The sequence below is a fragment of the Falco biarmicus genome, chromosome 4 (genome assembly GCF_023638135.1).
Source record: "Falco biarmicus isolate bFalBia1 chromosome 4, bFalBia1.pri, whole genome shotgun sequence".
In the NCBI taxonomy this organism is placed as follows: Eukaryota; Metazoa; Chordata; class Aves; order Falconiformes; family Falconidae; genus Falco; species Falco biarmicus.
This window is the reverse complement of record NC_079291.1, coordinates 18,271,447-18,285,635: the sequence shown is the minus strand read 5'-3', so window position 1 is coordinate 18,285,635 and position 14,189 is coordinate 18,271,447. Positions and strand designations below refer to the sequence as shown.

Sequence of the window (14,189 nt, the reverse complement as noted above, 5' to 3'; positions counted from 1 at the left end):
TCTATCACAGCCAGTCTCAATTTACACGGGTACATGAGGCAGCACGATCATTTTGTCAGATGCTGGTCAGTTGCCTTACCTGCTAAAAATAGAGCCACGCAGCAGCAGCGACTGACTGGCAAATGCCTTTTTAATGGTGACTGACATATTCGGTCAAGACAACACTCGAGATGTAAATTGCAAACAATGAAGGACATTTGTATAAGGACAGATGAGACGAAAACAACAAAGCACCCTGGCTTTGCTTATGAGACACATATGAAAGATTTCTGCTGCTCTTTTCAACCGTGGTGCTATTTAGATTACAATTACTTAAAGCAAACCAACAATAATACAAGCTCTTCTGCTACTCTGAGAGAGGCTATAAAAAATCTCATTGTCAGCTGCATCATTCATCACGATAACCTCATTTCAACCGAAACAAAATCTCCAAGACATGCCCCCACCCCTTCCCTTTATTTGCCTATAATAAGGTCTATAGTCTGGGGAGCTCTCGGGCTGAATTCCATGCATTGTGATTCACAAAATGAAAATCTGGTATTATATGCCCACTGACATTCACATCCGCAGCAATTCATGCAGCAAAAAGCCATATGCCATGCACCTCTGATTTAACTGTACTACAAAAACATATCCTAGAAAGAAGAAATAAAAATAGAGAGACAAGAGTGGTTCCTGAGACCTGATTATTATCCACACTTTAAGACAGGAATGACAAGGGCAACATCACAAACTATGCTGTTTTGGTGACAGTTCCAGTTAGGTTATATCATTTTCCTTAGCAACTAACACACTCTACATGCAAGTGAGGAATTCTTTCCCAGTGCAAAAGGTTTCTACAGAGTACAAAAAAGTGGTTAGCACAGATAACCTACGCTCAGTGTTTCTCCTCTGGTTATCAGGCTTTCCACTCAGTCATCTTTTTGAAGGCTGAGGTGTTTATTGGTTTGATCAGCACCCACTGAGATGAAAATGAAGAGCGCTTTGAAAATACAAAGTACCAACAGTTTTAAAAATTGCCATCTCCAGGGTGTTAAGCAGACCCGTATGCATTCTACAGAAACACACAGACTTCATTAGAAAGCTGGAACATAAAATGCACTCTGGCAATGACGGCGAGGATTTTCACAAATAAGAGATTTCATTGTTGAAACCAACAGTGAATTTCAGCACTGGGGAAAGGATAAGAAACCAGTTTCTGACTAAGGAAATGATCATACTAAAAATATTTTTTTCTTTTTTTTTCTTCTTCTTTTTGTCGTAACAGATTTTTGCTGAGACACCCCTTCCTTTCCTTGCTTTTTGCTTGAAAAATCAATTTCTGTCTTAGTGTACCCATCCTGGCATACAAATGGACAGAATTTCAGCTTTAAAATGCTTTTTCTTTTATTCCTATGCCCTCCATGAAATCATTGCATATGTGATCACTGGAGAAGGACGGTTCAGCTGGGATAATAACTAGTTGTGACCCTGCTACAAAAGACTTTTGAAGCCTTCTGGCAAAGGCAGAAAATAGTAAAGATACTATTTTTAATGAAAAAACCTCTTAGAAGGAGAAAAATACCTCATACGCTGCAAAGTGCAGGGAAAGGGCAAGTGTTGCTCCTTACTGCTTCATTATCTAGCCTAAGTACTTATATTTCACAAATTAATTTTTAAAATGTGTTTGCATTCTTGACAATGCTAGTTAAAACTGAAAAATTTTCAAAAGGAAGCAACCAACTAGATTTAAAAATGCAATACTCTTGTTCAGTTCCTTGGAGCTTGACAGCCCCAACCTTTGGGGTATGAATATTTAATTTTTACAGACCGATGCCTCAGTATGTAGAAGGCCTAATCTTCAGCATCTTAAACATCCCTTCTCAGGTTCCTGCAGCCAGAAGCAGCAGACTAGTAATAAACTGGCTTTGACAAACGCAGTGGGACACATTTGGAGATCTGATGGGTGTAGATAAATGCACAGAGACAGAGAAGACTAAGCAGAGCCATTCCTAAATGAGCAGCCAGTGAAGGAGTAAACTTGCAATATCCAGGCCACAAAAATCACAGAGGGAACACCGACCAAATGCTAGTGAAAGGTCTTAAACAGGCTCTCCCTACATCACATTAATGGTGGCTGCTAATGGAATAGATCCGACAACCTTCCTGTACCCAAACTATGCTCTTCTGGGAGATTCCCATTGTATTTGGAGGGTATTGTTTTTCTTCAGTGAAAAAGTCACATTTTCTGTGTAAGCTATGCAGCAGACTTGCAAAATGTTAATTGCTATACTTTTTTTTTTTATAAATTCATGCATTTCACAATTAATGATACAATATATTTATAGCAATTATCTGTTTCCAATAAAAGTTAATAAAGTGTTAATGGCCTCAGGTGTGAAAATATGGAATTTAATTTGTGCTAATCTGCCTAAGCCTGGGGAATACTGAATTCATTCTATGTGAGAATAATTTATTTGCAGTATCCCTGACTGATATAAACAAAGCATTGCCAAGGGAAAGTGCAATAAAGCTAACAGAGAGGTGCAATCATTCCACTAGCCCAGCATTTCCCACAGGTAAAATGCAAACAGAACAGCCTTCCAAAAGCTTCTCTCAAAAGAAGTTAAATTCATCTGCTTCAGATTGGTGAAAAAATGCCCATAAGAAATAATAAATGCTTTGGAGAACATTGTGAAAAGCTATTTATCATCCCTTTCCCTTCTTATCATTGAAAGGAAAAGCAGGTGACAGACGAATTTACAGACTGACCAAAGGATTTTACTTTCAAGTCTGTTTGAATTAATGTTTCTCCTGTTTGAGTCTTTCATGCTCCAGAAGCTATCATTTGCCACCCTCCTCCAAGCATCCCTGTGAGGGGGTGGGAAAGAGGGGCACAGACACAGAGCAAAGCACCATCTCTGGAGCTGCTGCTGCAACCTGGAGCTGTGATGGTGTGATGGAGGAGACTGGAGCAGCCAGACATCCCAGTTCTGCTTTTGGCCCTGCCACTGCTTCACTGCCAAGGCATTTGGGCTCTGGGTGCCTTCGTCTCCTCCCTGTAAAATGAGGTTTATCAAGATTCGGCCAACTCTGCAATGAGCAGAAAAGTGCAGAATATTGTTAGAGCCACTAGAGAAGATCACTTGAGCATGCTAGAAGACCCGCTCCTCCTCTGGGTGTGCAGCAAAGCCCTGCCGCTTCCAGGTCAGGCATGGAGTTGCCATGGCAAGGACTAGCCCTAGGACAGCAAGGTTGCAGCCGGGGGGACATTTTGGACAGGATCTGTGCGCAGTCTGCACCTGGAGTCTCCCCAGTCTGCAGAGCACCCAGCAAAGCTGGTGACAGCTCCTCTGCTGCATTGCTGCTCTGACCCTTTCCAAATATACCTCTATACCTTTGCTTCCTTATGGGTGACTCACATTATCTGATAGTGGTGTTGACTCACAACATGCTTCCACACAAAACACCACTCACACAACTACGCTCCTTTAAAGCCTGCCTTGAACACCTAGTCATATTTTGAACCTAGCCTTACACAATTATTCATCCTACAGCTGCTGAAAGTGTGACAACACTAGAAAAGCTGAGAAACCTGTGGCATGGCACCTCCAAACTGTCAGCGAACAAGGAAATAGTATTTTTCATTTTTATGTTATGCTTGGTTACCTTTTCTGTTATCTTGTCAGCGAGCAAAGAAAAATGTTCACAGGGTCTGAGCATGAGCAATAAACATCTTTTGTGGTTATCGAATGCCTCAGTGTTTGCTTTGCTATTTAATTACAGGACTCACGTAGGGCATTTATTGTTTGCATCTACTGCCACTGTGAACAACGTCTACTCTACTGATTACCACACAAGACTGTTATGCGTATACCTGTCAGTGACGTTTATTATCATCTTGCTGAGCAGACCCTACTCCTGCACGGGGATCCAGTGCAGCAGCTTGGTGTGGCACTGAAATAGCCAGATACCACAAGTGCTCAGGGTACCCAGGTCTTCCACTGTGAAATGAATGCTAGCTTTGCCAAAATGCTGAAACCTGAGGGTTTGGGGGTTTCCAAGATTGTTTTTTTTATTACAAAATACATTTTCATAGAACATTTAAAAGCTGGTGCTTTATACTATGATGATCTCAAACACAGCCAGAGGGCAAAATAAATTAACTTCTCAGTAATGAGAAAAATGCATCAGTAACGTCATTAGCCAGCCTCGTCCCACTTTTCTATCCCTTAAACCTGTAGTTTCAGTGAATGCAGTAGATTTTGATTCCAAGTGACATACACCACAGGACTTTCAAAGTTTTTGAGTTCTGGCATCCCCTACTTAACTTTAGCCATGTTGAAATGATAATCCGTGTCTTGTTATGATTAGCCATTTTTGGCCATCTCAAAACCTAAAACCATGCAATTACACTAATAAAAGCAGCTATCATTGTGTTCGTTCTCTACAAAGCAGCTTCAAAACCTTGGTAGGTGAATCAAATAACATCATCTTTTTCCTTCCACACTGGGACTAGAAGCAGAAATTTTTATTCTTAATGGTTATTTTAAGATGGCACTAGACTAGGCACAGAATTAGCAAATTGTTCATATTGTTCTGCAGGTCTAATAACACAAGCTATGGCTGGCCTTGCAATTAAAATAATCTGTTTGCTCACCCTTTCTCCTATTAGCATGTGAACTTCAAACGTACAAAAAGCACCAGACTGAAATCTCTGGAGACCAGAGGTAAGACGATAATTTTGTCCCCTACATAATGTCCTATCTGTGGTCTCACAAGAAACAATATGTGTATTTTACAAGAAGATCACTAAAAAGATAGTGATCTCAACGTAAATGCTCATTAGGGCAACACAGGTGCATTTACTTAAGTACAACTAGTGGGGATCAACAAAAAAATTTCCATTGGGCATACGCTTTCATTTGGCCCCATGGAGAGAATTTTACAGTGGGGTAGTTACCTTGAATTCTACCTACCATCGTGCTAAAAATAAACAAAAATCCCCCAACCAATTTAAGTACAACTTAGTCTGTGTGACAGCAGGGCCCGATTACGCCGAGCAGAGTGTAGGTGGTCCCTGCATGAGGGAAAACTGACTGATGGGCACGTATTGAAATGGGCAGGCTGGTGATGAGAGTTTCTAGATGCTAGAGTGCGAGATAACTCAGTTCAGGTTTCTTACAGTCAACACTGACTCCAAAAATCAATACACAATAGTTTCTTCTGCTGCAATAAAACATCTATGATTATGTAAAGCTCTGAGACAAGATTATGTTTTCGAAGTCTTAAACCATGCTGTCTGCTGACAAATGACTGTGGAGGACAGAGCTTGTAAAGTGTCCTTTGATCATCTGTAGGCTCAAAGAAAAACAAAAAGGTTTAAAATGGAATTGTTGCCGCTTGCATGTCTCGTCTATCCAACTGCATCTTAATTTTGCTAGAAAACTCACCAAGACATGAATTATGTATGCCTTAAAATGTTATAAAGGCATAACATAAGCTTAGCTGCCTGACTGAATTATTCTATTCAGACACCTACCCATATATTGAGAGACTGTAAAGAAGGTTTTAGGTCTGACAGTATCATACTATCACCGTAGAGGTCCAAGGAGTTTTTCTAATCCAAGAGTTGACAAAAGGCATCACTTTTAATGAATGAGAATTGGAGAGAGAAAGAAAGAGATCATAAATGTTTTACTAAAACACCATAAAATTGTTCCAACTATGAGTAAAGTGCTGTTTTATTTTGTTTTTAAGCTTTAAAAATGAACAGACCTATATGAGAACTTCACAACATGAATTGAAGAACTGTGATGGCACAGTATGTCATTTTGTCATCAAAAGAAAGACTTAATCTGTGGCTTAAAAAAACCTTGAGAACAGGCACTAAGACCTGAGGGGAAGTATTCAAACACCTCACTTATTTTATCACTTGCCATTCTCCAATGCAAGAGATGAGAAAATAAATCTCTACATGTGCACAGAGACCTCCTACAGCCCTTCAACACACAAGCTATTGTGATTAATTAAAAGTTTAAAATTAAATAAAAAGCTCCTTTTCTTCAATTATGATTAAAGATCAAAGGAAGTGGATTAGCTTTCTAGCAGAATCTCCAGGTCTCAAGAGATACCATCCAATATACTGAGAGTATCCAATTTTGTTTTGGAGGTTTTGTGGGAGGAAGGGAAGAAGGTAGAAAATGGCAGGTGGTAGTAAACCATAGCAAAGTGGCATTTCATACATTACCATGACAATCAAGTTATTGAAACTGAAATATAATAACAGTGGATTAAAAGACATTTTTTTCACAGCAACTAAGCTATTACATCTTTTGAGGTCTGTTTTCTTTCTGTTCACTCCTGAAAGTATGGGCTGAATGCTCCCTAGGTCCACATGGCCTTTGCCTGCCAAGCTTTCAAAACTGACCGCATAGAGATGGGTACTCTTAGCACACAGGGAAGATGCAAAAAGAGTACTTACATGCTGTGACCACCAAATTCTCTTGCCAGGTAAGGATTAAAAACACTGTTGTGTAGTTTGGTAAAGCCATCAGCTCTGGCAGCTGTCACCCACCAACCAGATGGGTAAACCTTGGGTACCACTATATAACATATCATCCCCCACAAATCCAGAAGTGCTTCATAAGCCCACACAACCACACAGTTTGCTTCACTCACAGATCCCTTCAGACATTTATCAGCTGAGTAATGCACATCACCACCACATGTCATTTGAAGTGGATAAGAGCACAAAAATCTCCTTATGACTAAAAGAAAGGATTTAGATAAGCAGAACATAATTACGGAACTGTTAGAAATGAGTTGCAAGAGTTTAGTATTCCCCCCCTTTACAAAAAGTTACAAAATCAAGAGTGATTTCTGCAGGCAGAGATCCTGGGTTCATCTCTCATACGCCACAGTGCCTCTCCAGACAAAAATCCTGGCAGGGCAATGGCAAACGTTTCAGATTTGCCCCATGGTTAAGAATCTCCTATGTCCTCAATAACACACACAGTAGGACCTACTGCCCACCTTACTGAACCTGAAAATGCTGCTGGGTGAAGTTCCAGGATTTTCAGTAACAGAAAACACAAACAGCAAACTAGTCAGATCAGAGAAGAAGCTACCTGATATTCTGTGCAGCTCCACAGCAATGCCTAACACTGAAAAGTAAATTTGTTTTCTTTTTAGGGTGATCTGGGCTGTTGCCAGAAACTGGACCATTCTCTTCCTGAATCCCCTAGGATTACTAATAATATTCCAGTTCAAGTTGTGAGAAATCATGCACACAAATCCTTCTTCTACTGAGACAGAAGGCCTGTAATAGACAATTGTAAATTAATTTATTTAAAACAACCACATATTATGTAGCCGTCTTAAAAAAGTTGTTGCGCTTCATTTTAGGTTTCTACACTGTTCAGTGAATTATCTTCCTGTTGCTTCTTCTGTGCTCCTGGATCATTACATAAGAGAAGCATGTCAGAAATTCCATGCGAGAACAAGCCTTTAGGTCATCCAGCTACACCACACATTTTGGATTTCCCTTGTCTCTTTTGTCAGGGCTTTGGTACCGCTGCCTACTCTCTTACCTAAAAGAACTCAACAAAGGTTATTCTGCATTCTGTCCTAAGGATTCACCATCACTCTACAGTAGAAAATGGACATTTAGACCACTTCAATAATAGACGGTTCCAATTAGAAGTTAGGCATGATCATTCTTACTAGATCTCACATAACATCTGAGTCTGGTGAAGTCACCAGAGCACTTGTATGGTACACGCTGACACAGTGCATCAGTCTCACTTTTCATTCTCAGCCCACAGCTCTATAACCAACATATCTCAGGGTGAGAGGCTCAAGATGCAGTCAAAGGATCCCAATGAAGACAAGCATGCCAGCTGGCCACAAAAGCATGAGTTTGTCATTCTTACAAAATGCCAAAGATCCTGTTCAGCTTCATGGTAGATTAGAGTTAAAATAGGATGTCTAGAGACCATTAAGACAGAAGTCTCGTTCTCCATAGCTTTGCTGAGGATCAGGAAATTGGCTGAAACCTCCAGAAATCTGTCTTATAACAAAAAAAGGTGTAATACTGAGGAGGTTTTTTGGTTGGATTTTTGTTTGTTTGGTTTGAGTTTTGTGTTTTAACAGGCCAAACTGCACAGCACTTTGTCAGGATTGTGTCCACTCTTGAATATTTTATCACTTTAGTGCTCACATGAAAAAGGGATGCACAGAATTATCACTGCAGTACTCTCTTTGCATTATTTACAACCTCGGCGGCTGCAGCACTTCAGCATAATATTGCTAACATAAAAAGGCAGAATTCCCCCTCAAGCCAGGTTTTTAGTTACACAGTCTGCAGTGCAACATGATTGAAAAAGGTCTATGCACCTCTCTTATACCTCCTATCCCCTACCCCCACTTTTTTAAATGCTGGCGCTCTGATGTGCAAAGAATCCGAACAGATAAAACTCCACAGCATTCAGCAGATGGGGATTAGTAAATCCCTGTGCCTCTAGGGAAGAATACATAGCCTTGTTTCACCATCCTGCCCAGTTATTTCCACCCCACCCTTTTTCTTGCCTTGTTAAAGTCCTCTGAAGTTGCCCTCATTTCCTTCCATGTCTTGTTCAAGAGCTGAATGCAGATACAGAAGAACTCCTCAAACGATCTGTCATGGGTGAAGAACATGGGATGGAAATCGTTGCAGGTCTCACTGGCTGAAAACAGAAAAACAAGGGGGGGTGTGTGTGTGGAATAAAACACGTACAGGCAGTAGCTTCAAAAAAACCCCATAAAATACAAGCAGCCACAAAACCTTGTGATTTAGAAGAATCCCAGTTCTAATAGCAAAGGATGTCAGAACATTATCCTAAAAAGTCAGCCTTGACCTACAGTCTTAAAGACAATGAAACATGGTATAGAGCCTGTCTGCAGGAGACCAACAGCAACAACAAGAGGAAGCAACTACCTGTTTGCCTGAATTTTCTCTCAATAGGTGTTTTGTTTGTGCCAGGTTGTGTTGTTCAGGCCAGGGCGAAGAGACACAAGGAAGAAGCACAAGTCCCCTCATCAAAACATCAGTCTTCCCCACTGCTAACAGCATGTACCTTACTACATGCTGAGAACCAAACCTCAAACCCCATCAGTCACAAAATAGTATTAGATCAATGTACACAATGAAATGTGAAGCTCTGCTGACACAGCAGATGATCTACCATATTGTACATGGATATACCACAGAGGTAAACACAGAAATCTAGACAGACATATAGATGAGAATGGAACGGATTAAATTTGTCCTTTGAAAATAACTGAAAACAAAAGAAATGGCTCTTCTATTGTCTGTCGCTTATCTAAGGTGGAAGAAAAAAAAAAAAACAAACCACCAACAAACCAAAATGCAAACTTCCTTTTTAAACCAATACTGGCTTTAAGGAAGGAAAAAAATAAAAGAATATTATAATGATGTTCCCCAAAAGGAAAAGTACAGTTTGGCAAGACTGCTGTGAATCTCCTTGATCAAAGAATGGATTTTCAAAAATTAAAGGCTGAAGCGATGCTGACCTGTGGGCACATCTGAGCAACCTGGGAACAGAAGGGGCTTTCTCCAAGTCCTGAAAGAGATCCTTAAACCCTGACATGACTTGCAGGACCTCAGTAGGTTGCACATTTTCGTTCTTAAAAAAATAACAAAAAATGTCAAGTTGACTAAGCCTTTCTTATATACCCAGTCCCCAAATCTCTCAGCTTCAGCTTTCACTTCTGCATGAGTGTTCCTTTGGATTTTTCCAGCAGTCACTCACGTGCCTATACAGCAGCATCTTTCCTTACTTCAAGATCAAATAGCCACTGCTTAGGCAAGCTTCCTCCTCTGCAAGAACAGCAGAATTATCGAGTATTGGGATAAATCACCCTTTTCCTTAGGCTGGCTCAGTCTGACATCTGCTTTCTCTCAGTGGATGGAGAAATTAGAATTAAGACTCTTTGCAGGAGAATGTGCATGGCTCAGGCAGTCTGACTCCCTGCAGCAGCTGCAAACACTTTGTCCTGGTACCTCTCCTAGCCACAAACCCACCCTTTCAGCATGTTTAGTTACCTCTGCTGGAGCAGTGGCTCTGCCATAGGGACCTGAGTTGTACTTAGAAGCACCTGAACCCTTAAAGAAAAAGCCTTTCTGACCTTTCCCAACATGCAGTATTCCAATTATAAAGCATAACTCTGAAACTTAATTGTAAATTTGAAGCTTAATTTTAACATCAGATTTACTAAAAGCTAATCAATTCCTCAGCTACGCAGCGAGAATGAGAGTTAATTTTGGAGCACAGGTTTCATTCTAATCAAGTAAACTCCATTTACTTCAAAGGATGTGCAGTCAAGGGGGAATTAGTTAAAGCAGAAACCTATATTTGTGAGGCCCAATTCATTCCCTTTAAAAGAATAAAATGCCTCAGGCATGATTTTCAGAGCACCTTCAGCTTCCATTCATTCTACTGGAGCTGCAAGAGCTCAGCACTTCCAATGATCAGACCTTCAGCCTGTAATAATGTCAGAGACACAACAGAACAGAATCTCAGAGGCCACTTGTCTTTAAGTCATGAAATACTGTAATGATGAGAGGAAATAAAATAACACCAAGCAGAAGAATGTAGCCAGTACCTTCGCTGTATAAATCACAGCACAAAACAAGGCAATAACACTCCACACGTACTGGCCTTTCTGATTGTCCTCAGAGCCTGAGCTTATCACTGTTCCTGCCCATAAAAATCAATAAATCAAAATTAATGGAAAGGCTAGGGATTCTCAGAAACTTGATCATCAGTTCTAACTCATGCTCTGTATGATAATCAGCCTCAAACTACTACATTAACTGTTCTGCATGCAGAATCAGAGGTGCTACCCCCCTCCCCCCTTTTTATAAGTAGGCAACATACTGTGTTTTATGCCTTTCCAGGTTGAAAATGAAATTCTAAAAATCACTGTTATTGATATAAATGGAGAAAGTTGGGCCTGTTGCAAAGCAGGTTCAATGTCTTAAAGTGCAAAACAAATCCTAAAAAAAATTCTAAACCAAATGGTAAACAGCTTCCTCTCAATTCCCATTCAGCATCCAGATAATAGAGAAGGAAAAAAAATTCCATACTTCACTTCAAATGTAGCTTTTTGTATGTCTTAAAAATCTATCCAGAACAATACAATTAAATGGAAAAATCAGAAAGGAAGCACATCAGGGGTGCTTACATTGTAGCCTATCTACAGGCTGCAGCTCAGGTCATGTCTATGTTCTGCTCAAAGTGGTAAGTATCTAATGAAAGACAACCCTTGCCCTGATACTTTCTTTCTCCCTTCGACAGGTAAGATGAGGACGAAGGAAAAGGCAAAGCTGTGTTACTAGTGGTTTCTAGACCACAGTAAGACCGAGTCACAACCTGTGATCTTACCCCACCCTCTCCAGCTCCAATTCAGCACCTCCCATATCAGAGCACTGCCTGTCTCTGCGGAGTGGGAAAATTCAGAGGCTGATCAGTTCTACTTATTAAAAATTTCTTGGATTTATTTTTTCACTAACTTGTAAATTGACTAGTTCTAAACTGAAACAGAAGTCCAGCATTGGATAATTTTGAGACCTTCTATGTAACAGCTGCATGCAAAATTCCTGCCCTTAAGCCCAGCGCTCTCTAACCTTCATTTTCACAAGCAGGGACTAACCACATTTATAACCACAGAAAAAACCACACATGGCTGCAACACAAGGACACAAATCATCGTGATTATTTAATAACATCATCAAGTTTTAATTACGCCTCTGTGAGATCACCTTCGAAAGGCAAGTCACAGATGTCTGGCCTACATAAATCAGGTGAAGATCTTGTTGATTTTCCTTTCTTGGCACAGTTCTCAGAGCTGTAGATCAACATGCCACCTCTCAGTATTCAAGTAGTCCTTCAAGCTTCTAGCTGATCTATAGCTGTGACTTTGAGGAAGAAGCTTAGTTCATTTCTCATCATAAATTGCACTGGCAAAAAAAAAGAGCTAATTTCTACCTGAGAGTTTATGTGGTTCCTTCAGTGTATATATTTAGTGTCTACCCAACACAATTTTGCCTGTCAGTTCATTGTCTATATTACAACAAAGACATTCAAGCATCCCAGTCTGTTTGAACGGTAAACAGATTTGATCTGTTATGTTGTTCCTTTGTGGATTAGTAGAAAACAACAAGAAAAAGAAAACAAATAGAGAAAGAAGAAAAGACATACCTTCACTTTCCACCCCATCTCTAAATGCCCTTTTCCATGAGAAACAACATCATCGGGACTGAATTTCTTTTAGCTGCGTCAAGAACGTTAGGTATTTGCATATTTGCATAAGCCTGTCTTGGAAGGGCACAGATTACATGATGATGTTTCAATAACTGACTTGAAGTACAAGAGATGTATAATTTCAAAGTTGCTGTGGTGAACTGAATACAAACAACAAGGATTGCTGCATTCAAGACAGACTCCAGGAAAGGACAAGTGCACGAGATCAGACACCAGTCAGGTGTGTCACCTCACTGTCCAAACCGGTATGAACAAAAGGCCACCAGTTCAACACAAGCTGGTTGATAGCTGGAAGTGCTGATTATATCTTTCCCTCACCTTAAAAAGTAGGCTATGTGTAGAGATCTATAAATAGTTTCCAGTTGGAAAGGGGAAAAAATATTATTTTTTTATCTTAGAATTTATTTTGTGCAATACTTGGAAGCGACACAGAGATAACCTTCTCCTCCTCCCAAAGCTAAAACAGCAGACAGAAACACAGTAATACACCTCTCTAGGCAAGATACTGTCCTTGATCTTAAAACATCTCTGCTTTCTTCCTGATTCTGCTAAGCTATGTTGATAAGATACTCATCCCTCACCATGTCTTTAAAGTGGCATATGGTCAATCTGACCTCCCTTGTAAAGTTCTCGAATTTAAGAAATTAAATAGGTTGTACTGGTGTGAAAGCAAAATAATAAATAGCCATATCTATCATGAAGAGGAATGTTTGAAATTAGGAACCACCCAACCCCTTATTTTCAAAATCCATTCGTGATGTTAATGGGGGACAAGCTGAAGTGATTTAAACAGTCATTTTTCTGTAAATTTAAGGCTTGGACCCATCACACTGGGAATGCACATGAAAGACAATTTACTAATCACAGAGGAGCCGCCTCATTCATGGATGTCAGCCATGTACAACTGGTCTACAAAATGCAACTAGAATAGATTTGATTAAGTAGATAATAAATAAAAGTGTTAACAGGGCTGTGTATTCTCAAATATTCCAAAAGCAGGCAGGCAGCTTAAATCAATCAAATTACTCAGGCAGCCATATAAATGTGCTCACCTGGTGTTAATACTGTCACACATGAAGGGACAGACACCTGTGGTGAGGAATAAGACCCTGTTCTGGGGGTGGTATTAACAGATCCTGTGCACCCTGAAACCCATAGCAAGAAAAGCAGCCTGAAATTGCATCAGCACAATTTTGAGATGAGGGAAGCAGTGATGCAGAGCCCTAGGAAACTGGTTTGCAAAGTTCCAGGGAGAAAGGGGTTCAACAGCATCTCCCTGTCTGAAAGGTACCTGGGATCCATGAGATCTTCAGAGAGATCTGTGTTTTCTGTTACTGAGCTGCTGCTTAATTCTGGGTGAGTCATTTATCCCCTCTGTTGTTTTCCCCAATTTCACAGGATGGAGATGACAATATTTGGTCAGAGAGGAGGCGGGTGGAAAGATCTATTGCACTTTCTGAAATGCAGCAAGATCCACAAATGAAAGGTGCAATATGGACCTTGGAAATACCATCTCCACTTGGCACGGCCTTCTCTGGGATTATTATTTGCCAATAACAGAACACAACTGAAGAGCAACTAATTCTCACTAGTTCTCAGAAGCAGCAGCACTGTAATTTCTGCTCTCCCTGAAGGTGCAATACAGTAAAAATAACTACTGCCATGACCATTTTTATATATGCAATCAAAACTTCTCTCAGTAACACACAGAGTATATAAGAAAAAGTGCACCTAATACTTCAGAAATACAGCAATTGCCAAGTTACCTACACCACTGATCCCTGTAGTCTGCTAGCAATAATTTGGGAGAAAACCTTTGGCTACCTTTCTGGCATGTGATAGGGAAACAGTGTAATTTAAGGCAAAGGTGGTCACTAGCGATGG

At 40.2% G+C, this 14,189-nt stretch overlaps 1 protein-coding gene across 4 annotated transcripts in view; it reads right to left on the bottom strand.

Annotated features, from left to right (window-relative positions):
• The window catches only part of ELMO1 (engulfment and cell motility 1), a 311,295-nt gene that overhangs the window by 98,201 nt on the left and 198,905 nt on the right, over nucleotides 1-14,189 (bottom strand). For all 4 annotated transcript variants that reach the window (XM_056334326.1, XM_056334329.1, XM_056334325.1 and 1 more), the window contains one exon: nucleotides 8,569-8,705. In XM_056334326.1, coding sequence (XP_056190301.1) covers nucleotides 8,569-8,705 — 137 coding nt within the window. The remainder of the gene's footprint in view (nucleotides 1-8,568; nucleotides 8,706-14,189) is intronic.